The sequence below is a fragment of the Sciurus carolinensis genome, chromosome 8 (genome assembly GCF_902686445.1).
Source record: "Sciurus carolinensis chromosome 8, mSciCar1.2, whole genome shotgun sequence".
Classification (NCBI taxonomy): domain Eukaryota; kingdom Metazoa; phylum Chordata; class Mammalia; order Rodentia; family Sciuridae; genus Sciurus; species Sciurus carolinensis.
The window spans coordinates 113,079,316-113,106,516 of NC_062220.1; the positions used below are offsets into that span (position 1 = coordinate 113,079,316).

Genomic DNA, 27,201 nt, shown 5'->3' on the forward strand with positions numbered 1-27,201 from the left:
CTTCAACAACAGAGGATGTGGATTTCCTACAGTCTCAGTGTAGCCAACTTCAAAAAAGTTTCTCTGCATTCTTTCCTTCAGGGCACTTATAGTTGAACCAACAACTAAGATATGGGACCTAAAAGAACACCAAGAATTCATTTGAGCCCTGTATCGCTGCTCCATGTGGCAGGCAAAGAAATGACCCAATCACATAAGAATTCTGATCATACTGTAAGCCTGGAGGAAAGTCTGAGCCTCTCTTGGTGTCATTTATTTTGCTAGCAAAACTAGACTATGATGGTCATAAGGTGTCCCCAGCATTCTGAGAATAAAGGTAAGTTAAGTACCATCTTTGGGGTAAACTCTTTTCCACCTGCCAGCCCCCTAGAAGGTATTGGAGTTTATTCACTCTTAAATCACTGGTGTCCAGTCCAGAAAACTCAACCACTTCTAACCTATCCTTGATTTTCTGGAGGATGCCAGAGTCCTTTTTATTTCATAAACAGAACAAGAGACTTGTACAACTAAATCATCAGCATTCTCTGGCATGAAGAAAAGTCATTGTTCAAATTAATGTTTGTGTACCTGACAGTTTGAAAACTCCAGTTCAACATCTATTATGCTGTTTAAGGAACTTCAACATCTGGACCAATGAGTGGGCACAAGCTCACAGATTCACCCAACTGCTGGACTGTGGGATTCGTACCTTTTCCCACTGTTGTTTCGGTATGCAGACCTGCAGAAGACTCACTGCTTTGGAAAATATGAGGTGCTAGATTTGTATTTGGCAAGTCGGTTGGACCCTTGATGAGCTAAAATCCATCTCACATTTGCTGCTTGTCTCAGTTACAACACATGAACCATTTAAATCATTTGTCTTTTATTTTCTAGGCTATAAATTATTGTAAGCAGACAGCTACAGTGTCATGATGAATCCTTGAGGTCTCTTCAGCAGAGGGAACTGGGGCTAAGGAAGGTAAGGAGATTTGCCCAAGATCACAAACAATCTGCTGGCAGAGCTGAACCACAGAAGTCTCTTGACTTCCGGTTTCTAAAACATGCTCCACCAACAAAGACTGCTGTCCGAATAGCGCTTTCGTTTTCCATCCCTCCTCTAGGACACCATTTGCTTCAGTTAGTAAATGCACATTGAATATATTCTATGGACCAGGTCCTGTGTTCGTACAGAAGATAGAAAACTCAGCTAGACCAAACCTGTGCCTTGATGAACTTTCGGTCTACAGAAGAGACAACAGACATTTATTTCAGCAACAGTGAGTCATGTGAAGGAACATAGTCTGAGGCACCAAGAAGACACAAACCCTCAGCTGGAACAGGGGGAAAGGAAGAGAGAAAGACCCTAGTCAAGGGCTTTCTAGAGGACATTACATATTTATCATTGGTAGGAAAGTACACTGCACAGAGTTGGTGCTTTGTAAACATTACCTCTTCTTACTCCTGGGCTTTGTATTATATCATGTGCCTGACATACTGACATGTACTGGATCACCTTCCACTTGTTGCTGTATCCAAGCCATCTTCCAGATACCAGATCTTTCCCTGGATGTAATTATGGGAAGGACACCTCTGCAGAGTTGAGACCACACACTTCAGCTTTTAGAAAGTGTGACATTTCTTGTAGACAAGAGATACTGCTCTTTATCTAAGAGGTCTATCCACTGTCTGGAAGGGGTCAGTTATTGCCATGTGGTGTCCATTCAGGCACCAAGGGGACTTCCAGATAACCTCTGGCAGATGCTATAGATGGCATGGGAAGGGCCCTCTCAGAATTATCAGTGCCCTACAATAATGTAGTTCTGTCTTCCGGGGCAATAGTCCCTGAGCCTTAATAGTCAAGGTTCCATCCTCTCACCTTTGGCCACAAACCCAGCCTCTCCAAGCTTCAGTATGTGAAAATCACAAGTGTTATACACAGTACAGATATTACACATTGTTACTGAGTCCTTCCTCTTTATGTCACATACTTGATGATACACTGCATAACAACCTGAGGTAGTAGGTACTATGGACACATAGTACCTTATAGAGAGAACTAACTTCTGTAGACTAAGTAATCTGCCAAGTCACTCAGCCAGGGAGAGCAAGGTGAGTTGGGATTACTAGTCCCTGTGCCATGTGACTTCTGTTCTGCACATGCAGAAGCACCAGGTGCAGAACCTGCAAGGGGTGGGAGCTCCCTATTGCCTGATGAAGGAGAAGGTCATAGTGCTTCCTGCAGCTACGTGGGTGTCAAAGTGAGTTCCCGGATATGAAACTGTATTTAGCCTCTTCTCTGATAAATGCCACTTTTGTCTGCTATACTTTCTGGACTGGGACAAGAGTACTCCTTTGGATCCACGCCTGCAGAGCCCTAGGCTGTGCTCCTTGGTAGGACCTTTCCTTATCTTCTCATCTCTTGCTTCTCAGCAGCTCACACTGTGTTCCAAATCTTGCACACAAGGGGTTGAGTGAGGGAATCGTGGGAGGAATGAAAACTGAAGTAGAGAACTTGAGCAAAGGAACTGGATTTGGGCAGACCACATGACCACTTGCTATTTTTAAACCACACTGTTGCTAAGAGGAGACACCTAGTAAGCCCGGAACCAAAGTACAAAAAAAGACCCATTTTAATTAAGAACACTCTAAAGGGCAGCTGCAACAGGAAAGAAAGGTTGTGAAGTGAAAAGGTAGGGAAAGAGAAAAAATAGGAGGAAGGCTCGAAATACGTGTTTCTCTATGATCTCAAAGGACGTTTTTTCTTAAAAAAAAAATTGTTTTTGTGCATATACATATGTAGTCTCCCAGCTCAACTCTGGTAAAGTATGAAATGGAAATAAAACTTGATGAAGGAGAGGGCAGAAAGAGTGATACATTTAGCATAATGAGTCAGAACAGGTGAGAGTGATTTTATATGTCTAGGTTCCTCCAATAGAAACTTAAGTATCATAAAAAAATTAGCCTCTATGAGTTTAGAATACTGAAATGAAATTCAGAGACATGCAGAGAGGCAAGAGGAGGAAAGTCAAATGGGATTTCTAGTGAGACAAAAATAAATTAGATTTTCAAATATAAAAGCAAAGTTTCTAAGACAAGTTTGCAACCTAGATGTTCTCTCCCCAGTGACTTCTACATGGAAAGTTATAGTTACAAAATAAAGGTGTTATTTGAAATATATTTCCTGCATGGGGAAAAAAATCAATCTATAACAGCACAGAAGGATGCCAACTTGAATCAACACATCTTTAAGGAATTATCCATTTTGGAGAATATTATATAAAGCACTTTACCCAGAAGAAATGAAAGGTATAATACACTGGAAATATATTTTTAAAATGAGATCCATTGTAACTTGTAGGTTTTTTAATGTAATGTTATAGATGCTTCAGAAATAACCAATCTCACAATATTACACCATGCCTCTGAGGCCCAAGTACCTTCTGTGTCCTATATAGCACAGCAACACACAAATGACATGTGGCAGACACTCAACAAATACTTGGGGACTGAGAGAATGAAGTGCAGCTGTCACTGCCTCAGGAGAGCATCTTGCACATAAACATTTAGAGAGGCCAGGTCAGGGGCAGTGTAAAAAGAACAGATCACTAGCCCAACGCTTGATACTGTCCTGATGCTGAACAACAGGGTAAGCCCAGGGCCGGCTCTGAGTCTTCCATCACCTGTACCACTGTTAGTTCCAATCCACGGAATTGGCTTGATTGGGCAGTCATGTCTTCTGCAGGCCCCAGCACTTCTAGTATGCACTGTGGCTAATACATAACCTGCAGCAAGACCAGCTTGAATACAGAAGCTAAAAAATTTCTCCTCATTCCCCTTGAATAAAAATGCTTCATTATCCATCTTGTCAGAGATCAGGGAGAACAGTTTTTGAGTGTTAAGTATCCCAAGTGCTGGTTGACTGAAGTAGGTGGCTCTTCTCCTCGGCATCACGATAGTTGCATCAGGACTCTGACATCCCTCAAATGTGTAGAAAAGTGGCATATTTAGTCTGTATAAGAATTAATCACATGAACCTATATAGCAGAGATGTCTGTTATCATTGGGTATGTAGATATTCACAAGTGATTTCAGTTTTGACCATGATCCAGAAGGTCAAAACTTGTCTTAACATTTTAGAGAGGAAGAAATGGATGAGGTCAAAGAGCTGGTAGATAATAGAGTGAAGTAATAAAGCTGTTTAAAACTGAATAGAGGTGGTGATTGCACAATGTTGGGAATATCCTCTGTGCTACTGCATAATTCACCTTAAAATGGTTAATTTTGCTATGTGAGTTTCACCTCAAATAAGAAAAAAACAGAGCAAATATTTGAGGCCTGACCTTTTGTTACCTACTTAAAATCTATGCTTAAGGAAAGGGTACCAGAATATGGGAAAATATGAGAAATAAAAATCAGGGATAGAAAGCTGCACGAACAAGAGACAAACAATGATTTGTGCCAGGCACTGGACAAAGTCATGTATGTAAAATAAGTTTACAAGCCATTGCCACTTCCTGGAAGCACTCAGGGGACACACAATGTGTTAGACTAGTGTTAGTGAGGACTACTCAGGGTACTATATCAGAGCCAAATGGAGAAAGAGGAAGAAGTCCTGATGCAGGGGAAGGAAAACTGAATCATGCAAGACTTCTCATGACATGAACTGCCTCAACATTTAGGAATGTGCCAGGCACTATTCTAGGCACAGGAAATTCCAAAAAGTATAAGTCATTGCTCTTATGGAATTCAAAATAGAGAAGATATTAAAAAAAAAAGAAAAAGAAAAAGAAAAAGAAAGAAGATCAAGCCAGACAAATATCTTGGGAACCTACTGTTTATAAAGATGGAAAAAAATCTGGGGCTGGGGTTGTGGCTCAGTGGTAATGCCCTTGCCTAGCACATGTGAGGCACTGGGCTCACTCCTCAGCACCACACAAAAAAATAAGTAAAATAAAAGTACTGTGTCCATCTACAACTAAAAAATATTTTTAAAAATAAATAAAAAAATAAAGATGGATAAAAAGCTGAACTTTGTCCCTAATGATTGTAATAAAAAATGTAACATGAAAATTTATAAGATATGAGATCAGGATGAGAGAAGAGATAGAAGATGCATTCAAAAGCTTCTGCATTGGTTCAGATGAGCACTGAGAGAAGCCTGGGTTCAGATGAGGGCACTATAAATATAGGAGAGAAACAGGAAGATCAGAGGTAGAATCAAGGGAACTAGTGGTTGTGGCTGGGATTTTCCAATGGCTATGAGATTAAGGGCATTAATTCATGTCCAGGGTATGCCTAGCCTATACTGGGTACAATAAGTATTACCTGTTATTATTTCTATGTTGAGTGTCAGTATTCTAATGCCAGTATCCTAATCATTAAAGTGATGTGACTTTTCATCTTTCATGATAATACAATCTTAGAGCCTGGATCCTTCTCACCATTGGAAAAGAGGAAAGGAAACCAAACCAGCAGGTATGTGTGATGAGAGCAGGACTTGTCTTTGTGTTTTCTCTCAATGCAGAAACAATCTCAAAATATATAATAAATGAAGAAGGAAAAAAAATGAACAAGTACAAGAATAGCCATTCACTCTCACAAATTGATCGACAAAACAATTGGAGAAATATCTGTTTTCAAGGAAGAACTCATTTGAAGAAGTGGGTGACACACCTTTACAAAAGAAGCTGAATCAAGGAAAGAAGGCAGACTAACAAAAATTCATTAAAGAGAGAAGAACCAAAATATTTTATCTCCCCTGTTATAACTATTTGTCTTCAACCTGACAGCTCTGGAATTAGAATCAAAGTCCTTATGCTTTTGCTTCATTTTACAAGTGGGTTTTGTCTTTCTGCAGCTGCAAAGGCTCTCTGCCAGGACCCCTGCAAGTGGGGTGTTAAGGATTCCTGCTTGTCGGTATGAAACCAAGACAAGACATTGCCAATTTCCCTGTGCTTCACATATGCATAAGCCTTCCTCCTCTCAGGTTGGTCTCCCTAGACAGGTAAGAATAACAGAAAAACAAATGTACATCCTGGACAATTAAGAAACAATACTTTTAGTTATCACACTTGTCTCCAAGGGTCTAAGGGGATTGGTTCCAGTACCCCTGCAGATACCAAAATCCAAAGATGCTCAAGTCCCTCATATAAAACACCCTTGTACTTTTACAAAGTTTATGCATATCCCCTCCAAATCATCTCTGTATTACTTATAATACCAAATATGATGTAAATGCTATGTAAATAGTAGTTATACTGTACTGTTTAGGGAACAATGACAGAGGAAGAAGTCTATACATGTTTAGTACAGACCCAATTTTGAGGTATCCTATGGCTGGCTGGCTGTGTTATGTATTTCCTATCCAATTAGTCTATATACTAGAATATACAGTGTTTCTGCTATAACACAATTTATGTGTATTATTGAAAAATCTCATGTTTTACAAAATTATACTAAAGATATCAGAGCTTTTGGGGAAAATTGATTTAGAACAATCCACACAAAACCTATGGAACTTCAAAACACAATCAAAAACAGTAATTGGTATCCTGGAGAGGTAATTCAATTACCAAGGCAGGTGGCTGTATATAGTTAGTGGCTAACCCAGCAGATATTAAAAATACATAATAACAACAGGGAGAAAGTGCAGCAACACTTTAATAAGAGCAAACCTAGCAGACACCCAGGAGGGCACAGGAAGGAACATAACCTGCCTCCTGAGTGGAGAGCTATGCAGAGCAGAGCTATGATTGCCCCTGTCTAGGGAGGGGCTTCAGGGAGAAGAATCATTGTGATTTCTCTCACACACACACTCACTGTCTCTCTCTCTTTCACGCCCCTCCCCTGCAACACAAGCTCACATACTACTTGAGCTCAGCTGAAACTCTTTCTTGTCCTGCTCGAGTTCATAAATCTATTCCTATTATCCTTCTCCCTTTACTTAGAAAAATTTATATAAACTGACATAAGTTTTGCCTTCCAAAGACACCTTGCTCCTTTTCACCAATCATGTAGGAGAAGCTCAGATGCCTCACAAACACAACCCATAGTATTTATATCCTCAAAGTGACTGATCTGAGCAGGCTGAAGGCCCTCTGGTAGGCCACCTGCTGTCCATAAGCAGAGGCAGGTCTAAATTCTGGGGTGGAGGTTGGGCCATGCTGGGGCTTTCCCCATCCCATAACCCAGTCGCACCTATTAAAGAAATAATTCCAGAAAAAGAGATGACCACAGAACCACATCAACAGAGACAAATACTTACATATAATAGGTTGGATACAGTCCTTCAAAATACCAGCAATGTTTTTTGGCCTCTGCGCACTAGAAACAGAAGCAAAAGAAACTTTGTCAGTGGTGAGTAACTTGCATATTGTTGAGAAGATCTCGCACAAGCAACAAAGAAGGAGGAGAAATTATAGCTTAAAAGCATGAAAAGTTGGGGGATCAGGGCAGGCCAAAAGTTAGAGGGAGGTCCACCCCTGTTTCTCATGACTGTTCATTTAAATTTTCTAAAAGGATGGAAAACAAAGGTAAACACTTATTTTCCTATTATTTAATCTGGTTTTCCACATTTCTAAATAAACTGTGTTCATTTCAGTAGAAAGTTAAATTTGGTTGCTGTTGTTTTGTGGTGCTGGTAATTTAACCAAGAACCTCATAGATGCTAGCAAGCACTCTACCACTGAGCTACCTGAGTTCCATTTTTAAAAATTTACATGGTATGATTCTTCAGATTAGTAAAAAATGCATGAAATGAAGCACTACAGTGATTTTTATTTCCCTCCAATTTTTTTGTTTGAAAGATATCTCCCACTATTTTACTTTTTCTAGATCTTTATGTTGCGCAATATTCCAAACGCCAGATTCAAACCATTCATCCCACAGTTGGGATTTATCTGCCAGATGGTGTAAGTCAGGATTCATGGGCAACACCCATAAGGCACACCCTAGGTCCTCTCTCAGTCGCAGGAAGAGAAGGGAGGGAGAGGGGAACAGGAAAAAACAATGGGCCTTCCTTGTAGGTTCAACTCCTGTCATTGTGAAGGTGGGATTCCAAACCAAAAAGGGAGGGCAGTTGAATATGCACAAGCCTTGGAGCAGGAGACCAGATGTCACCCTAGTGGCTCACACCCAACTCCAATGACTGAGAACAAGCCAGTGTCATCAACTGCTCAGAGATCTTGAATCAGAAATGCTCTGACCTCCCTGAATGAGCCTTTTTTCTAAGATTGCTCCATGTATGACATCTATTTTGTAATGTACAACTTCTACACCCAAGATCTAGTCTGTTGCCCCTATGGATAAATAAAACTTTCAAAACACTATAGTGCAAAGGGATCAGCAGTAGGAACACTGGAAAAAATGCACAGAGAAAACCAAGACTTTTTGGGCAAGGCAGGGGGCCCAAGGTAGTCAGTCCCTTTGGCCTTTTTCCAGCCTCAACAGGTGTATGAGGATGCCCTCTGCTAGAATCTGCCTGACAGCTATAACGAAGTTAGAAGCAGACCCCAAATCTGTAGCAGGACGCCAAGGGAGAGGTGTATGCAAATGTTATAGGTTATGCTAGCTAAATGAGGTGAGTTATGAAAATAGCATGAAACACTGGGTTTTTTGGAATGTGCTTTAAGACACTCAGAAGCATACTATAGGCAGCCCAGAGTGACCCAGTTTTATTAATGGAAAATGAGTTTAATTTAGCTTAGGTGAGCTCCTGTCCAGTTTAAGAAATGAAGTTTAGACAGCCGAAGAAATCAATTTATTTTGGCAGTGAAGAGCAATTGCAGGTCTCTGCCCCAAATTACAATTCATTTCACCAGAGTCTTCTGTGATAAACTGGGAAACCGGGTCTTTCTTCCATGTGGCACTTTAAATGGGTCTTCTTTATTCTCCATCACCACTACAGACAAGCAAACTTTCTTGGAATTTGATACTCAAGCTCGCCACAGTCAGGAAACAGGTTTTCCTGATGGCTACTGGCCCCAAAGGTCAGGGAACATCAGAACTCTAGTTGAAACCCCCTTCCTCCAGTAGCCCTGGCTGCTACTGTGGGAAGCCCAGCAGAGACAGTCCACAGGCTGAGTGAGAACTCAGGTAAAGAACTGAGTTAAAGAACAAGGGTCAATGGTGACAGAAATAGCATGGTGAAATAAAGACTCCTGCTTCCAGTGTTGCCTGCTTTGGAATTTCTCTTTCAAGAGTTCCCTAAACTGACATGGCCACTACTTTGATAGACCAGCTCCACATCTTGGAAAATACCAAAAAAAGTAGAACTAATGTACTGGACTTTAGCCAGGATTTTTTTCTTTTGAAGTACTTTTGCATTTCTGAATTTATATTGTCTCCGGATACGTGAATGTTAGGAATATACCATGTTACAAATTTTAAAACCCTTAGTGTGTATAGACGTGTGTATTTGAATTTACATATGTGGCTGTTCAATAAATGCACTGAACTGTTATACACAGCACAACTGTTAGGCACTCTCAGACATGGCTATTGGTAAGGACATTTACAAAAATGTCATGAAAACTACTAACTCATTTCTCTTTAATTGCTTATGAGCTTTCTTCACAAATACGAAACACCATATGCACAGGATTATTTATTGTGGTATTATTTCTAATGGCAAAGTCCTGGGAAATGAGGCACATGCCTATTCAGAGAAGGTTGAATAATAAATGACAGCTCACCCACAATTACACAATACTATGAAGCCCATCATGTACAACTAATTAGAACAAATAAAATTAAAAATTTTTAAAAACAGAATGAAGGTCTCAGAGACCCCACAGGTATTTCCAAGATGCAGGGTTAAGTAAAATCGCAGTCCCCACAGGTATTTCCAGTATGCAAAAGTGTGCACCCCATGTGCTATCCACTATGAAAAAGGAAAATGGTATATTTGGCTTTTTACAGGAAAGAATATCAGGAAGTGAACAGTAAAAACTAATGAAAAGGCTTACTCTGGGTGTCTAGGATGGGGTGGGGTGGAAAGAGGGATGAGAATAAGATTTCCCTGAAAATATATTTTATACAGTTTGACTTTTGGATTGAGTATTTTTCACATTAAAACAAAAAGTAAAGTCGAAAGAATTTTTTTAAAAAATCTCGGGCTGGAGGTGTTGATCAGTCAGTGGTGGAGTACATGCTTAGCATGCAAAAAGTCCTGGGTTTGATCCCTAGCACCCCAAAATAAATACATAAAACAATAAAACCCACTCTTCTGGGACTGAAAACACACACTAAGGCTATCATGACACAACTGCACATGTCACTTCTTGGCTAGAAGCAACCAAGCAGTTCAGACACAGTAACTTGAGTGCTCACAAGAAAATCATAAGGGTCACATACTTTACTCTTGAGACCCTCCCTTGTGAAGGGTATCATTTCCATTCCATTCTTACTCATACCTCCCAAAACCTTCTGGCATTTTTGCTGGGATATTCTGTAACGTCACAGTGCCTACTTATTGGTCATTCTTGTTCACAGTTATTTGTGACTTTTTACCATTTCTTACCTAAGTACAAATCCCAGTTCATTTATAAAAGAAAATGGATGGCTATCGGGCTAGAAATATGGCTCAGTGATAAAGTGTCTGCCTGGCATGCACAAGGCCCTGGGTTTGTTAGGATTCCCAACAACACAAAAAATAAAAAAAAAATAAATAAATAAATGAAAGAAAATAGAGAGCTATATTTCCTAAAGCAGAAAACACCACTTCTACAGAGCTACCTAGCATTAAAATACAGCGTACTTTTGTTGCTATTGAAAATAGTGTAAGGTTTTGAAATTTGCTAATATATAGGAAATCTTTTCACTGCTTTGGTCTGTGAACTTTTACAACAGCTTTCTTCTAAGGAGTGGTAAGATTGTAATTAGGTACATATATAATATCTCACTAAAGTTAATATGTGGCACTATTTTACTTGACAGCTGAATACCATGAAGACCACAAATTTATAAGGTTTCATTAATTAGTTGAAATTTCAATTAATTAATGAGGCTGGATAAAGTCTGGATTATTTGTATCATTGAACCTTTCCTTCAATACATGTTTGCTAACTGAATACTAGGTGTTGGTCAGCCTGCAGGAGGATGCAAGAGAACACAGCCATGTGGTTAGAACACACAGTAGTTTCCTTGGGGCAGGAGGTAGAGAGGAAAATTCCTACAGCAAACAACCCAGGGTTGAGGGCCAGCTACTGTCAACTTGAAGTCTACTAACAAGGACAGTTTCCCCTACCAGGTCCAAATCTAGGATAATTGCCAGTACGCAGGGCAAAACCAGGCAGTTGGAACTGTGGAGCTGTGGTCTAAAGGGAAGTTTGTGAAGGATGAGAAAGGGGGATTTTCAGAGCACTCCCAAACACTAGTGGGCTCTCAGAGATGGGTTCCAGTGGCAAACAGTGGAGGTGGACAAGGGAAACTCAAAAAGAAGGCACTGTGTTCAGTTTTACTGCAAGAAGCACCCAGGTGGAGGAGCAAAGAAGAAGACACAAAGGAAAAATGAACCAAAGAACTGGACAAATTAGGTTCTGGTTCTCACTGCCATTTACTAACCACATTGCCTTATTTCTAAAAGAGAATACACTTTTCCCTGCTTAATCCCTCAAATTCCTTTATGAAGAAAATGAAATTAAATCTATCAGATTGGGAACTTCTAGTTCAATGAATGCCACACTAGATAGCATCTCTGTCCTTAAATGTGTATCTTGAAGCAAGCTTTCTTAATTCTCTCGGCTAAATGATAATGATTCCAAGGCTTGTTTTATTACAATCAATTATCCTTTAAGCGAAAAGCAATGTTTCCAAAATTCTTGAGGACAAAGGTTCTAAATATGGAATACCTTATATTTATGCAAGATTTGGCTTTCCAAAATCTCTTTAAAAAGGAAAAGTCCCTCTAAAAAAACAAGTCAGTTTTAGGAGTTCTTACCTATTCCTAAATTCTACCTGTTTTTCAAGATACTACCCTGGTTTCCTAAGGACTGATCATCTACCAAAACAGAATGTACATCTGTAACATTTGTTAGGAGAGGCCAGCTGCTTTCTTGCATCCTCAGTAGTCAGGACACTGTATTAGATTCTGGGGAAGCAACAGGCCTTCCATGAACTCATGATGTAATATTTATTTCATATGCATACCAGAAACAATAAGCCATCTATTTCTTTAAGAGATCATGAAGAGTAGTAACATACTATTAACAAAGTATCCAGGATCCTGAGGAGATGCTATTGTCAGGAACATCTCAACTGAGGGAATCTATGATTTCAGTTGGAAAGGTCTGTAATACAATTGTGCTCAGAAAAAAAAAAATGTGGTAGTCTGATTCAAGGAGCAGGATACCTACAGATGTAGTTAAGCCATCCTAAAAATAGTTATCCATATTTAGTCAGGATTCAAATAAGACCAGAGGAACAAATCCTTGCTAATCTCCAAGAGTAATCCTCCATATTGACATAAACTCTTCCACATCTACCTGTACAGAATATGGGAGGCCCCAAAACACAATTTCCTAATTAAATGGTACATACATTCCCAAATTAAAGAAATAGTTGTACCACACTAAAACATGGTTGAATTTGTAAGAACTGAAGCTTGTGACTTTGGGACACCCAGAAGTATACAGCAGGGTCTAAGAGAATCAAATCAATGTGGATTCTAACTTTTCTCCTTTTGTTCAATGTAGAAGTTGAGGTAGGATCTTCAGATGAGTTACAGACAAACTAGCAACCAGTGGTTCACTAATAGAACTAGGCACCCTGACACCTGGAAAGAATGGGTCTTTATTTTACATATCAAGTTCAAACAGTCCTGAACCAGTAAGTTCATGATTTGCTTTGAAATGATGGGGACAGCCCAGGAGGATAGCCCCAGGATTCTGTCTTTGTCAAAGGCAAGAGGCCCCCCGCTAAGCCACAATGCTGCTTTCACATTCATCAAAAGCTGAACTTGACACACGCAATGAGATCCCGGCTGCTCTCAGTTCCAGCCCAATTAGAGTGGGCACTTTACACTCTGTAGAGACTGACAACAAAGGGAGCCTCTAGGATGTTGTCGATCTGGTGCTCAGGACCTGAGACAGAGGCAGAGGGCAGCTGTGAGAGGCCCATTCAAGTCGGGACAGGAAATTATACAGAGATGACATACCCCTTGAGAGTAATTATCGAAAGGTCTCTGAATTTCAATTAATAAATAGGAATGATCATACACTAAATTCCCATGCTGGAATTTTCATAGATTCCCTATGTGCTAATTACTTAATCCCTGGGTTTATGGAAAAAAAAAAAAAAAACCACCTTCTTGATTTTTTACAGATAAGAGTATGAGGCTTCTCTCAAGCATCATTTATTAAAAGGAAAGAACACAGTGAAACTCTTAACATCTTCCACTTATAGAAGAAACCACATCAGCAATTCATACACTGCCACAAGTAATGATCAGAGTTCTAGCACTGCCTACTCTTGAAGATTCTGCAGAAAATTTTGAGTGTAAGACATAAATAAGCCCCAGCCACATATCCCTGGGAAAATTCTGTGAACTCTCATGACTTACTCTGAATAAATTTTCTTTGATTTTTCTGCTTTAGTTTTTAACTGAAGATATGTATGGGAGCAGGTTTCTTCAAGGTCCCTAACTCAAGCAGCTAAAAATCTTCATTCCCTATAGATAAGAATTAATCAATAACCAAAATTAAAAGGTAAATAACAGAAGAAAATATCAAAATATAATAAGCTTAACACCTTTAAACAATTCAGAAAGAACTTGTACAATTCCTTATGAAAAAGACAAAAATTCCAGGAAAAAATAAAGTATAATAGATACTAGAAATTTTCAAAGAAGAAACATAATAAGTCCAATAAATCTATTTTAAGAGACAGTACTCATTAATAATCAAATAAATGTAAATCATAATGGTGTGGTTTTTATCTATCAACTTGATAGATAAAAGAAAACAACCCTGAGCATCCACTGTTGATGAGGGTGTGAGGCAAAAGCCATGTCACATAATACTACTGAGAAAATAAATGTAATGTCTCAGAAGGATAATTTTTCAACATGTATTAAAAAATCCAAAAATATATATAATTTCAGTGAGGTTATAATATTTACCCATGGAAACAGTATTAATGATTGAATAAGCATTGATAAAAAATTAAAACTAGAAATAGCCAAAATAAAAATTTGAAATTTACATTTTTAAGATATAAATTTCAAATTACACTTCCATTATAATTTTGGTTAACAAAATTACTTTACATTCAAAAGACCTATTAGTCAGCATTTCAAATTGTAGAGAAATATATACTAATATGGAAATATACTGCTTAAAAAGGCCAAAAAAATAGTAATCTAGAATTATGGATTTTTGTTAGGCATCATAGGAGGAAGAAAGTACAACAGAAAGATAAGCACCAAAATACTAACAGTTAATTATCTTTTAGGTGATGGTAGAGATGATTTCTTTCCATTGTACATTTTAAAAGTCTTCAAATTTTCTGTATAGAACTCATAACATTTTGTTTGTAACTCTCAAATAAATTTTACTTTAAAAAGCAGACCACTTAGTACCCAAGAAGGAAATAGAAAGTGGATATGAAGAGATATTTAACATACAGAAATATGTTAGTTAACAACAAAAAGAAAACGATTCAACTAGCAATTAAATAAAAACTAACAGAGGAGTGAAACTTATGAAATATAATAGACAAGAGTATTGAAACAAATATTCATGTGGGCAGCAATTAAAATTGTCCTTATAAATATTTAACATCTAGCCAGGCACAGCAGCACATGACTGTAATTCCAATGGCTCAGGAGGCTGAGGCAAGAGGATCACAAGTTTAAAGCCAGCCTCAGCAACATGGAAGGCCCTAAGTAACTTAGCGAGACTCTGCCTCAAAAAGGGCTGAGGATGTGGCTTAGTGGTTAAGCACCCCGGGTTCAACCCCTAGTACTAAATAAATAAATAAATAAAGTTTAACATCTGGAAAGTGTTCATTTCTTTAATTAATTTAAAATGCATTGCATAGCCAGGTGCAATGGTGCACTCCTATAATTCCAGCAACTTGGAAGGCTGAGGCAGGAGGATCATGAGTTCAAAGCTAGTCTCAGCAACTTAGCGAGACCTTGTCTCAAAAAAAAAAAAATATATATATATATAAATATTAAAAATGGCTGGGGATGTGGCTCAGTGGTTCAGCACTCCTGGGATTAATACCTGATCACCCCAAAAAATTGCATATATTTAATTTCATTGATGCAATAATAAATATATAAATATATATATATATATTCATAGGAGAAAAAATATAACAGCTTAAGCCAAATTTATACAGTTATTTTAGATAGGGTAATTTCTTTAAGATTACCTTAAAAATATCTCTCAGTTTAAGATTTAAATTCTTCTAACAATAGCTATAAATTTTTGTGGCCAAAGCAAGGGAACTATAAGAGTCTTAATGCAAAAGATGAGTTTTACTGAACAACTACAAACATACTTAGGCATTCAGAAGTATTACTCACGCCCATGTAGCATAATAGGTCTGAAAACCTATTATGCCATTTTTTAAAACAATTATCCATTTAAAAGCATAATTCATGAGACAGGTGACTCAAGTTCCAGCTTAGTTTGCTAAGGCTTCATTTATATACCATAAAAACCATTCATTTTCTAAGTGGATGCTGATACGTAACAGGGGTGGGGGTGGGGGTAAGGGAAGAATGGAGGAAAGTTGGACTGTGTAGAGGGAAATGAGGGGAGGGGTAGGGGTGGGGAAGGAAAGATGGTGAGAAGAGACAAACATCATCACCCTTTGTACATGTATGATTACACGAATGGTGTGACTCTATATCGTAAAAAGTAAAATAAAATAAAATTTAAAAACTAAAATACAAAAAAAATAATACCAAAAAAAAGTCATTCATTTTCAATGTATAGTTTGGTGAACTTTTTGAAATGTATATAGTTGTACCTACATCACCCCAATTCAATATTTCTTTCTCCCTAGATACTTCCCTCATGTAATTCTGTAGTCAACTCCAGCTGCTATTCCAACCCAACGTAATACTTTCCTGCTTTCCATCTTTATAGCTGTGCCTTTTCTACAAGGTTCAATTAAATAAAATTATACAAGTTATATAGTCCTTTATGTCTGGATTCAGTCCATCTATACTATACTACTGCACATATCAGCACTTTCTTCTTTGCTAGTGCTGAACAGTATTCCATTGTATAGTAATATTACATTTTTATTTATCCACTCACCCGTTGATAAGACATCTGGGTTGTTTCTGTGTTTTCATTATTGTGAATAATCCTGCTACAAACATTGCATGCATGTCCCTGTATGGGACAAGTATCTTGATTACTTGGGTAGGTACCTAGGAGTGAAACTACCAGCCCTTACAGTAATTCCTTACATATCTTTTCTTTTCTTCTTTCTTTAAAAAAACAACAAAAAAAAAAAAAAAAAAAAAAAAACAGGGTTTCACTCTGTTGCCCAGGTTGGCCGCCAGCTCCTGTGTTCAAGTAATCTTTCTGCCTTAGCCTTCAAGAGTAGCTGAGACCACAAGCATGCACCACTGCACCTGGCTTCCACATATAACTGGAATTTTTTGTTGTTGTTTTGTTTTTTATTATTTTGTTTTGTTAGGTGGCACATCCATTTACAAATGGTCAAACAAAGCTCTCCCAGATGTGAATTAACTTAAAAGAGCACAGGAAACAAGCGGAAAGTTGCAATTTCACTTAAGGTCTGCCGGTCTACCATGTCTTCATATTTTCTCTGATGGTGTATAGATGTTACAGTTTCCTGTGTCATCAAAATCCATAATCCTGTCTTTAGGAGGGATTCTCTTGCACAGGGAACTGGCCCAAGATTTATTTTAGGCATTGTTTTACTATCTAAAAGAAAATTAGAACAAAACTGAATTCATATGAAAGACCCTAAACCTATATCCCCAAAATGAGGTTTTATGACTTACTAACACTTTCATGATTCCTCACCTCAGAGCAAAATAAGGCACAAAACTCCTTATCAGTTTTGTTAAGGAGATTTGTGCCTCTGTGCTTAAAATGGCTAACCTATCACAAATAAATCATAAAGGAAAGAAGCCCAAAGTTCATCCGGGGGATGACCCATGAAGAAATTATCTTGAGTTCAGAAGAGTTTTTAGCTGCTAAAAATACTTAGAGGTACAACTTTGGGACACAGAACAATATGAAATGAATGTATGGGCTTCAGCCAAAAAGGTTTATGTGACAAATTTTCCAAATGCCACAAAACATCTTTCATTCAAAAACTGATGACTGGGAGATTTAATTAGAATGGTCTGAAATCAGTGATAACAGATAGAAATAACAGTGCAACCGTTATTTGCTGGCAACAAATGAATATAATCAATCTTAATTATGGGCCCTATTCCAACAAAAGCACTGAACTGAGACCAAACTTTTGGATGCTCTCCCTACGGGCTTAATCCAGACAACCCACCCTTTCTAATGTAATTGCACAAAACGCAAGGGCTGTGGTATAGAAAAAAGTCTGCAGATCAACTCTACAACCACCTGATCTGCAACTTGGGCATCTGCTTCGAATGATATCATAGGAAGTGACTGAGAACAGTGAAAGGTTGGTTGTTTCCAATGACTGTGCCCCAGAATGGGATGACTGAAGTACATACTCTTCTCCAGTCGGCCCTAAATCTTTGCTAGTAAATCCAAAACTTAATCATCAGATGAAGGAATAATATCAACTTTTCACCATTTTTGGACAGAGATGCCTAGAAAAATTAAGTACTATAGGTCTAAGAACAAAATGTCAAGAAAAGTGGCTAAGAATTTTCTAACAGGCTGTGTACCTCCCTCCCATTTGAATTACATTTCAGAAGGAATGCATGTTAGATTCTTCGATGACATAAATTCCTGAATGTCTACATTCTCACTTAAAGAAGTACTAGACATTGAAACAAGTTGAGATGTGACAAAAACACACCTTCAGGCTGAATCAATGTTGGGTCACCCACAGTTAAAGGCAATACAAATTACTAAAATAAGTATGTCACACTCCTGGCCCAACACCTGCTTCTGTGCCTTGGTCAGATCACCAGATGCCATCTAGCTGGCTTCTTCTATAAAAAGGAGAGAATGTATTCCCATCTTGCCTTGAGGTTTAAATGAAATAAGGCATACGAAGTGCCCTGCACATGTATAACTACTGCATGCATCTCCTGGCAAGCTGTCCTATCCAGTACTGGGAGGGCTTAGTCTTGAGAACCATAATCACATAAAACTCAACCAAAAATGCAGTTAAAATTCACTAGTGTCTTTATGGATAGTGGGAACATAGAATCTATGAATTCAACCATAGTGAATTAGAACAAACTAAAAGTTTAGAACTAGACCTGGTTTGACAGGACCCCTTGAGTCAGGCCTCTGGCCTGGGACTCCAATAATATTATCTGTACTAATAAAGTTAAAAAGCTATTTCCAAGGGTCTAAGAGACTTTCTGTTTCTTCTTTTGAACTGATTTAATTTTAAATGTTAAGGGGCTAAGTTTTCACAGACAAATCTTGGGGGGAAACAGAGAAGCCGTTCTGTGTTGGCCTGATACAATATTATTAGAACGTGTACACACCTCTCTCTTATCTGGGGGGATTAGACTCCCAGTGCATGTTTGAAACCATAGCTACATATACTATGATGGTCCTATACATACTTATCTATGATAAATTTTAATTTATAAATTAGGCACAATAACAATAATAAAATAGAATATGACTGTAATTGTAATGAGAGTTATATGTAGTTTCTCTTTTGCTGTCTCAAAATACCTTATTGTACTTTCCTGTACTTTAAGGCTGTGGTTGACCACATGTAACTGAACCGTGGAAGTGAAACTGAGGATAACAGGATGGCTGTACTCAGAAGTTGTACATGTATAAGCTAAAATTTTGAGGCTGAGAACATTAAGTGCCAGTTCTGTCTCACTCCTGAACACCACTGACTTGATCATTTTCTGTTTAACACCAACTCACAAGAGTGATTTCTAAAGCTGGTTCAATCAACTACCTCCAGGACAGACAGGGAGACTGGAGGCTTATTTCTGTGTCTTATTCAGAGGGTGGGAGAGAGCCCACACGGTGCTCCCATAAGGCAGCACCCAAAGGGACCAGGCAGGATACAAATTCCCTCTCAGGAAGGTCACCACTGTCTACCCCTCAGGTAGCTTCAACCTAGGGAAGCTCCCATCTAGGATATCCACAGAGCTGTTGCTTACAATTTATAATTTCCTGATTTATAATTCCCTGTACCACAAAAGAAAACTCCCTCTCGAGTCAACTGTAGGTATCAGGATTATTGATCATGTGTTGTCTACCTTTTGCTTCTAGTCACCAAAGAGGAAGTGGTAGCATTGTGAGGTAAGATACTAGGAAAGCTTCCAGACCAGTCTGAGGCCTGGAAATTCCCAACTCTCAGCTTCTGCAGAGGGTAGGGACACTACTGAGTCAAAGAAACCCTCTTATTATCCACCCAAGAAAATTCCCCAAAAGGGAAAATGGAAAAGAGGAATAAACAAAAACAGGAACATATTTGCCATGTGGACATATCAAAGGGTGCTCATTTTTAGTCCTAAATCCTACCTGGCCCTCCCTTCTCAGTCATCAATGTGGTGTTATGCAAATTAATTCAAACACCTTAGACCACAATCATCTACAAACTGTTTTAAAATCACACACCTGAATTTAACACTGCTGGGTCAGGTGCCTCAATCCCCTCCCAGAGTTCCTAGGACACAAGGCCATACCCCAACCTGGGCCCAATCTGGGCCCGTGTGTCCACCTCAAATGCCTCTCTCAGGACAAGCACCTCCTGACCCATCTCTGTCTCTGCAAATTCCTAGACTATTTCCTGGGACCTCAATATACCAGTGCATCCCCATTCCAAACCCATGGCACCCTACCTCAATACCACCTAACTGCTATTCAACTGAAATATGAATCAGTTCCTAAACATGAATCTACCAAAGGACCTTGATGCCCACCCTCCTTCCCCTAGAGAGCCAGACACTCCCACTCTAAGTACTATATTCCTTTGAGAGCTTCACACAATTACAATGATTTCTACAGTTTGGTGATATGAGAGGTGGTGGAACTTTTAAGAGCTGGGAGGTAATTAATTAAGTTACTGAATCATCACCCTTGAAAGAGATGGATATAGTTCTTACAAGACCTGGTTAGTTCATGAGAAGACAGGCTGTCATAAAAAGAGCAAGTGTGAACCCTGAAACCCTCTTGCTTCCGGTCTCACTCTGTGGTCCCTTCTGCATATAGCTATGTTGCTTTCTGCTCCTCCTCCATGCTGTGAAACAGCCTGGGAGGCTCTTAGAAGCTAAACAGCCTGATTGATTTTGAACTTTCAGCCCCCAAAACCATGAGCTAAAAAAACTCTTTTCTTCACAAAGTACCCAGTCTCGGGTACTTTGCTACAATAAAAGAAAATGTATTAACACCAGCATTAATTTCTACTCACTTCCCCTCATTCTCATAAACCAGAAATCAAGGACATACCATATGTTTACAAAATTAAAGGAAATATATACCCAAAACATGCTGGACACATGATCTGAGAAACTTTCTTTACCCACCTCTGACTTACAGTTACATTCAACATATTTCATGGGTTCAGCTCATGATTATTTCTAATTAACACTATATTGAGTTCTGATTGGTTTCCTCTGACCCTCCTCATTTTTTCCTTCTTTCTTTTTTAAAATATTTTTTGTACACAATATATTTTATACACAATATCTTATTTACTTATTTATTTCTTTAATGTGGTGTTGAGGACTGAACTCAGTGTCTCACACATGAGAGGCAAGCACTCTATAACTGAGCTACAACCCCAGCCTTCCTTCTTTCTTTTTCTCCCACTGGTGTGTGCATTGGTGGGTAGGGAGGTGAATGAAAAATATCATAGGAAGGAAGATGACAGAATTCAGATCTAAAAGCAAAACAACTCTTTTAAGTGTTGTTAAGAAGCAATGGCCTTTTCTGCCTTGAACAAACTCATTTCTGGAATAATATCAAGCAAACTTTTTATGACTGTCTCCCATCTCTGTCAGCTACCTTTGTGTTATTCTTGTTAAAATATGTATTGGAAATTGTTTCATGAGGCTTTTTTTTTTTAATTAAGAGACTAGGGGCCTCCTAAGCACAAGGTCCTGGGTTCAATCCCCAGCACCGCAAAAAAAAAAAAAAAAAAAAAAAAAAGAGAGAGAGAATAGGAATGGAGAGAGAAAAGGAAGATAATGTAGTACAAAAGTAAAAAATAGCAAATGAAAGCAGATGACAAAAATTTCTGCAAACACAACCAGATAGATTTTCACTGGGTTTCCTAGTTCAAATACCTGGATTCCATTGGCAGACTCGGCTATCAAAAGACGATCATCTGTGCCTTCATTTCTCATATAATTTTATAAATCCTTCAGTTTTGGCCAGTGCACAGTGTGGTGATGTTCACCAATGACTTGGGCCAACTCTCACTTCCTCTGGTGAGCAGCTGTGTCAGGAAGTTGGGGCTGCTGAAAGTCTCACTCTGATTCAAGGCAAACTCAATGATATAATCTTAGCATCTGTCATTCAGGGTCCCAATCTCCATATTTTCCCAGAACTGGGTTTCTGCTTTTGTGCTCACTCCTACGATTCTGATCCCATTCTGGCTGGGCCCACACATTTCTCTAGCTACAGCCTTCTTGCAAGTGTCCTGCTCATGAAAGAACACCAGAATACGATGCTGTAGCTCATCAGGAGAGCAGGTCTCTCCTAAGCCAGGAAGACATTTGTCTAGCTGCTGCAAGAAATCTTGACCAGAAGTGAGAAAATCTTCCCACAGGAACTTCATACCAGAAATCTCCAAAGCTGAGAGCCTCTGCCCACCCAGTGCTCTCAATTTCAAGGAACAGCACTCCACCTCCACACCAGCCAAATGTCATTCCCAGCTCCTCTTCTTCCTGCTCCATCCACATGGCCATCAAGACCTGTCTCTCCCCAGCACTTTCCTATCTTGCCATCAAAGCTACCATCCTTGCTGGTAACAGGGGCCAGGAGGTGAGCTTGCTGATGGGACAAAAGGAAGATACAGGTGAAGACTAAGGGAGAAGGAAGAGCTAAGCAAGTCCCAGAATCACTATGGCATCCTAGACAAGGCCCATGACCTCTAGCACCTGGTATCCTGTCTGGGCAGCTGCTGACCCTAAGCCTGCCCCCTTAACTTCTCATAAGATGTTACAAAGCATAGGGGGCTACGTAGGGCTCTATCAAAGATCCCAGAAAGGACCTAGCATAGTACAACAACTCCCAGTATGAAATCTCCAGGGGTTCCCCATTAATTATGACTTCCTACCTGCTGAGGTCACAAAACCCTTTCTTCTTTTTTGAAAAAATCGGTTTTTTTTTATTGACACATACTATTACAAGGTACAATTTGATGTTTTATTCATATTTATACTAGGTAATGATGAACTTAGGGTAGTTAACAGATCCATCACCTTAAACCTTAATGATTTTTTATGGTGAGTACATTAAAATTTTTTTGAGATATACAACACATTAATGTTAATGACAGTCACCCTTCTGTGCCCTCGAATACCTGACCTTATTCCTCCTATCTGACAGTAATAGTGGATCATTGACCAACCTCTCTCATTGTCTTATTGAGGTTCCATTACATAAACAAATGATAACCTGGGATGTTCTTAGCTTTCTCTTAAAACCCTGATGCCTCACTGAGAGGTCAGATTCCAGACTCGTTGGCACGGTTGCACTCCCACTCCACTGAGTACTTCCTGTCTCCGTCTCTTACCCACTTCTCTCCCAACCCCCACCATTATAGCCATCCTCCACCCACCTGCCCCATAAAGTCTAGGTCTAGCCACCTCCACTCAGATTGCCCTCCCTCACAGTTTCCACCATGCAGGCTTAGGCTTAGCCACACTGAGATAAATTTCCCCAATTTCCACACTGTCAGCTGTTTGTTTTCTCCTTGAGGCTCTGAATTTTATAGTAACAACTAGCACTTCAGCATACAATGGATTTTCAGTTACATTAACTTATTGGTTTCTAGCCATGCTATGTGAAAGAGCCTACTATCAGCCAGGAGGTGTGCTCAGTGCATAACCAACTGGGGAGGAACTGTCCTCTCTGTACAGAAGCACAGCATGTGGTTTCCATCACATAGCTGGCCTGCAGCTGCCTCCAAAGGCTATGTTCTTCCCCTGGTGACAACCTTGTGTGCTGTGCTACTGTGCTATGATCACGCATGCAGGGCCTAGCCTCCTCCTACAGGGCTGCATTTTCAGGAACCTCTCAAGTTTGAGGGCCCTGCCTCAATCATCTACTTAAACCCAGTGTCTGAACCTAGCTGGGCGTGCAAGAAACGTTGCTGTAAAAATGCTCGTGATCCCCATGTTTATAGCAGCATAATTCACAATAGCCAAACTATGGAACCAGCCTATGTGCCCATTAACAGATGAATGGATAAAGAAAATGTGGTATATATGCACAATGGAGTTTTATTCGACCATAACTAAAAATAAAATCATGGCATTTTCTGGAAAATGGATGAAGCTAGAGACCATTATGTTAAGTGAAATAAGTCAAACTCAGAAGGTTAAGGGTCAGATGTTTTCTCTCATATGCGAAAACTAGGGAGGAAAAAGGAAAAGTAGGTATAGATCTCCTGAAAGTCAAAGGGAGATCAGTAGAGGAAAGGGAGAAGGTAGGGAGGGAGGGAGGGGAAAAGTGTTGGGCGAGTGATAATGGCCACATTATATTGTTATATATATTGTGCATGTACAAATACATAACCAATCCCATCAATATGTATAGCCATAACACACCAGTAAAAAATTGCAAAATAAAATTAAAAATTAAAAAATGCTCACTCCTCCCCTTCCTCTTCTGCCTAATCAGAAATACTGATTTGATTTAACCAGAAACCCTGGAGACTGGCCCTGATTGCTTTACTTGGGGTGACTACAACCTAAGAAGGCAAGATTTAGCACAGAAGGGACAGAGAATTCAGGAGCACAATGTGCTAAGGCAGACAATGAAAGACACACTCCAATGATGGTCATGTCTCTCCAAATGTTTTTGTAGAGTGGGGGGAAGGAGGAGAGAGAATGATGACCAAGTGTGTGGCAGGAAACAGGATTCAGCCATAAAGCTAATGCAGACACAATGCTGTTGTCTTGAGGAACACTGACCATGGCACAGGGGAGAGTGACTGGGGCAGAGGTTGGTCATCACTCAGGGAGAGTGTCAGCTGCAGGAAAAGGCAGGTTGCACCCATTTCAGTTGAACAAGCACCCAACCTCACTCACCATTCACTGCCCAGAATTATAACAGAGAGTGAACGGAATGGAATTCAGACAGTTTTGTGAAATCCAGAGCTCCTGCAGCAGAATTTGGGGCTGGAAGTATTGCCTGGAAGCAAACACTGTGATTTGAAGTTATATCAAAGAAGTCTGAAGGATTTCACAGAAATTCTAAGAAGCTTCTGGAGGGAAGGGGCCAGTCATTTTCTGGCAGTAGTACTGATGGTGACTCTAAACCTCCCAACCTGACTCCATCTAATTCCCTAACACTGGACTGTAAGAAATCTCTTTGTAATAGTTTGTCTCTTAAGTGTCCCCCAAAAGCCCACATGCTAAAGGCTTGATTACCATCATGACATGGTGGAACTTTTAGCAGGTGGGGCCTAGTGGAAGTTAGGTTTTTGGAGGTCTCTCTATGCTTCAGTCACCATGAGGTAAACAGTTTGCTCTACCTCATATTCCCTGCAATAACATGCTGCTTGATCACAGGCCCCAAAGCAATAGGGTCAACTGAACATGGACTGAAATCTCTAAAAATATGAGCCAAAATAAATCTTTCCTTCTTAGAGTTGTTTATCTCTGGTATTTTGTTATAGCAATGAAGAGCTAACACATCTTTCCTGATGTATACCGGTGGGGAAAGGTTGTCCCAGAGGCTACAGGTGAACTTCTACTCTTGGCCTCTGCTTCCTCCCTCTTAGTTGGCACTGACACTGTGCCCTCTGCCCTGTATGACTTTTGCTGGTTTCCTTGGGCTGAACACATATATTTTGTCCCCGAGCACCCAGAGCACTCAGCCATGTCATGAAAGACTGAATAGAACATCTCATTGAAGTATTTTTATAACAGGTCCCCTGGGCACTTGAGTTGTGAGAAAATGTGCCTGAGCCAATTGCATCAAATAATAGCTCTCAGGCCACTTGGACAACAGAGGCAAAAAAAAAAGTACATAAGGTAACTATATTCCATTTTTCTGAAAGATTATGTATAATTCCCAACAAGGTTCTTCTACCTGAGAACTGTTGCCCAGACTTTGGGCTAGGCTTCATCAGCCAATCAATCACCTATGCATGTGAGAATATCCTGTGTTCATTTCAGCATCACCTGAGCTAAGAACAATACAAGCAAAGAAGCACAATCAGTGGCTCACTCCCCAGTTACCTACTGACTTAGGGAAAGGAAAACAATTATAGCATAAGCATAATAAAACCTCTGATTGACTTCAATTTTAGAGCCTGCTAATATCCTCATCTACTGAGGAGACAATGTGTGTAAAAGCATGGGTCTATTTTCCCTTTCCAAGCCCAGAAATAATCACCTTCTGACAGTCCCACTTTTTCCTCCCACTTCAACTACTCCAAACCATTGAGACAAAAATCCATATCTCAAACCACCCACAGAAGTTCATTCTCAACAAAGTTTTACCACTTACTGAGTACTAATAAGTACCAAATGTTACACCACCGAGGTGGAGGCCGAGAAGAATCAGAGCTGATAAGCTCTACCCACATCCCTTATTCCTCTCCACCAGCCAGCGTAGAATGGCAGTTCCATACTCCAAGCAGGGAAGAGCCTGACATTGCTGTCACAGCCAGACCCAAACACACTGCCTTTCTCAGTCATGTCTTCTGTTGCGAGGGCTTCAAGACTACCACCCACTCCCCAGTCGCCACCAAAAAAAAAAAAAAAAAAAAAGACTCTTCCACAGTTGAAGTGAAAAGAACTCATAACAGCTAACTCACTCTAGAGACCATGTCTCCAGGCCCATCTCACTGTAAAAATGTTTCCAGAACACGAATACTGCAAAGTCGATTTCACAACAAAACAGAATGGGCAGTTATTCACAAATACTATCATTTATGTTTTCTGCACTTTGGAAAGCTACTTGTTTCCTACTTGGAAATTTCTTCTCCAACCAAGTTACTACCACTGATTGCTCTTGAAGCCCAAGTAAGGATTTAACCAAGGTTTCTTCAGCCTCCAAAGCATTGCAAATCAATATAGAGCAAATACAATACCTTATTTGGAACTATTTCTAAACTGGAAAATATGTTTAACTTAATACTCAAATGTGTTCTCAAAATCTGAACAGAAGCCTTTCCTGCCATGCTGAATCCAAACCACACACAATAAAGTACCCAACCATCCAAAACCTCACTATCCCACAGCATGGCTAAGAATCATCATAAACTGCAACCCTTCATGGCTTCAAGACAAACACAATCAACCAGTTACACTTGTAAGAGAGAACAATGTAGATACTTACCTAAGAGTTTCATAAGAACTTTGTGTGTAACAGCAAGAACCTAGAAACTATAGAACTGTCCATCAAGAGAGAACTGATTTAAACTGATCATGAGTGATGATCATTCATATAAAAGAACAAAACATTTTATCATTCCAAGGGGGATGCAGTGGGTTTGTTCTGCTGATATGGAAATATCTTCAAGCAATATCTCTAGGAATAAAAAGAAGAAACAAGATGCAGAACATTGTGCAAAAAATGATCCCATCTGTGCACTTTTAACAAAATATTTGAGTACACAAATTAAGAAATTCAGAGGGTTGCAAAAGACACTTAACAGCATCCAACTTTGCAGAGAGGATCTATGCTTGAGAACAAACTGGGGAGGAAGCAAGCCTACAAATTTTGTGATTCCTTTCTTTAAACCACGTACATACATTCATTTTGTTTAAAAATTTAAACCATCAAATCAATTATGAAAATACGGAATAAGATCAATATAAATGAAATCACCAGATGATTTAAGAGGGCCATTTCAATTTGAATTCACCCCTTTACAACAAAGGTTCAAACAAACCAAATCCAGTTTCTCCCT

The 27,201-nt window shown here is 39.3% G+C and overlaps 1 protein-coding gene across 1 annotated transcript in view; it reads right to left on the minus strand.

Moving 5' to 3' along the window:
* Vopp1 (VOPP1 WW domain binding protein) overlaps positions 1–27,201 on the minus strand; it is a 100,334-nt gene that overhangs the window by 42,202 nt on the left and 30,931 nt on the right. Inside the window, exon 2 of the mRNA XM_047562068.1 lies at positions 7,244–7,302. Coding sequence (XP_047418024.1) covers positions 7,244–7,302 — 59 coding nt within the window. The remainder of the gene's footprint in view (positions 1–7,243; positions 7,303–27,201) is intronic.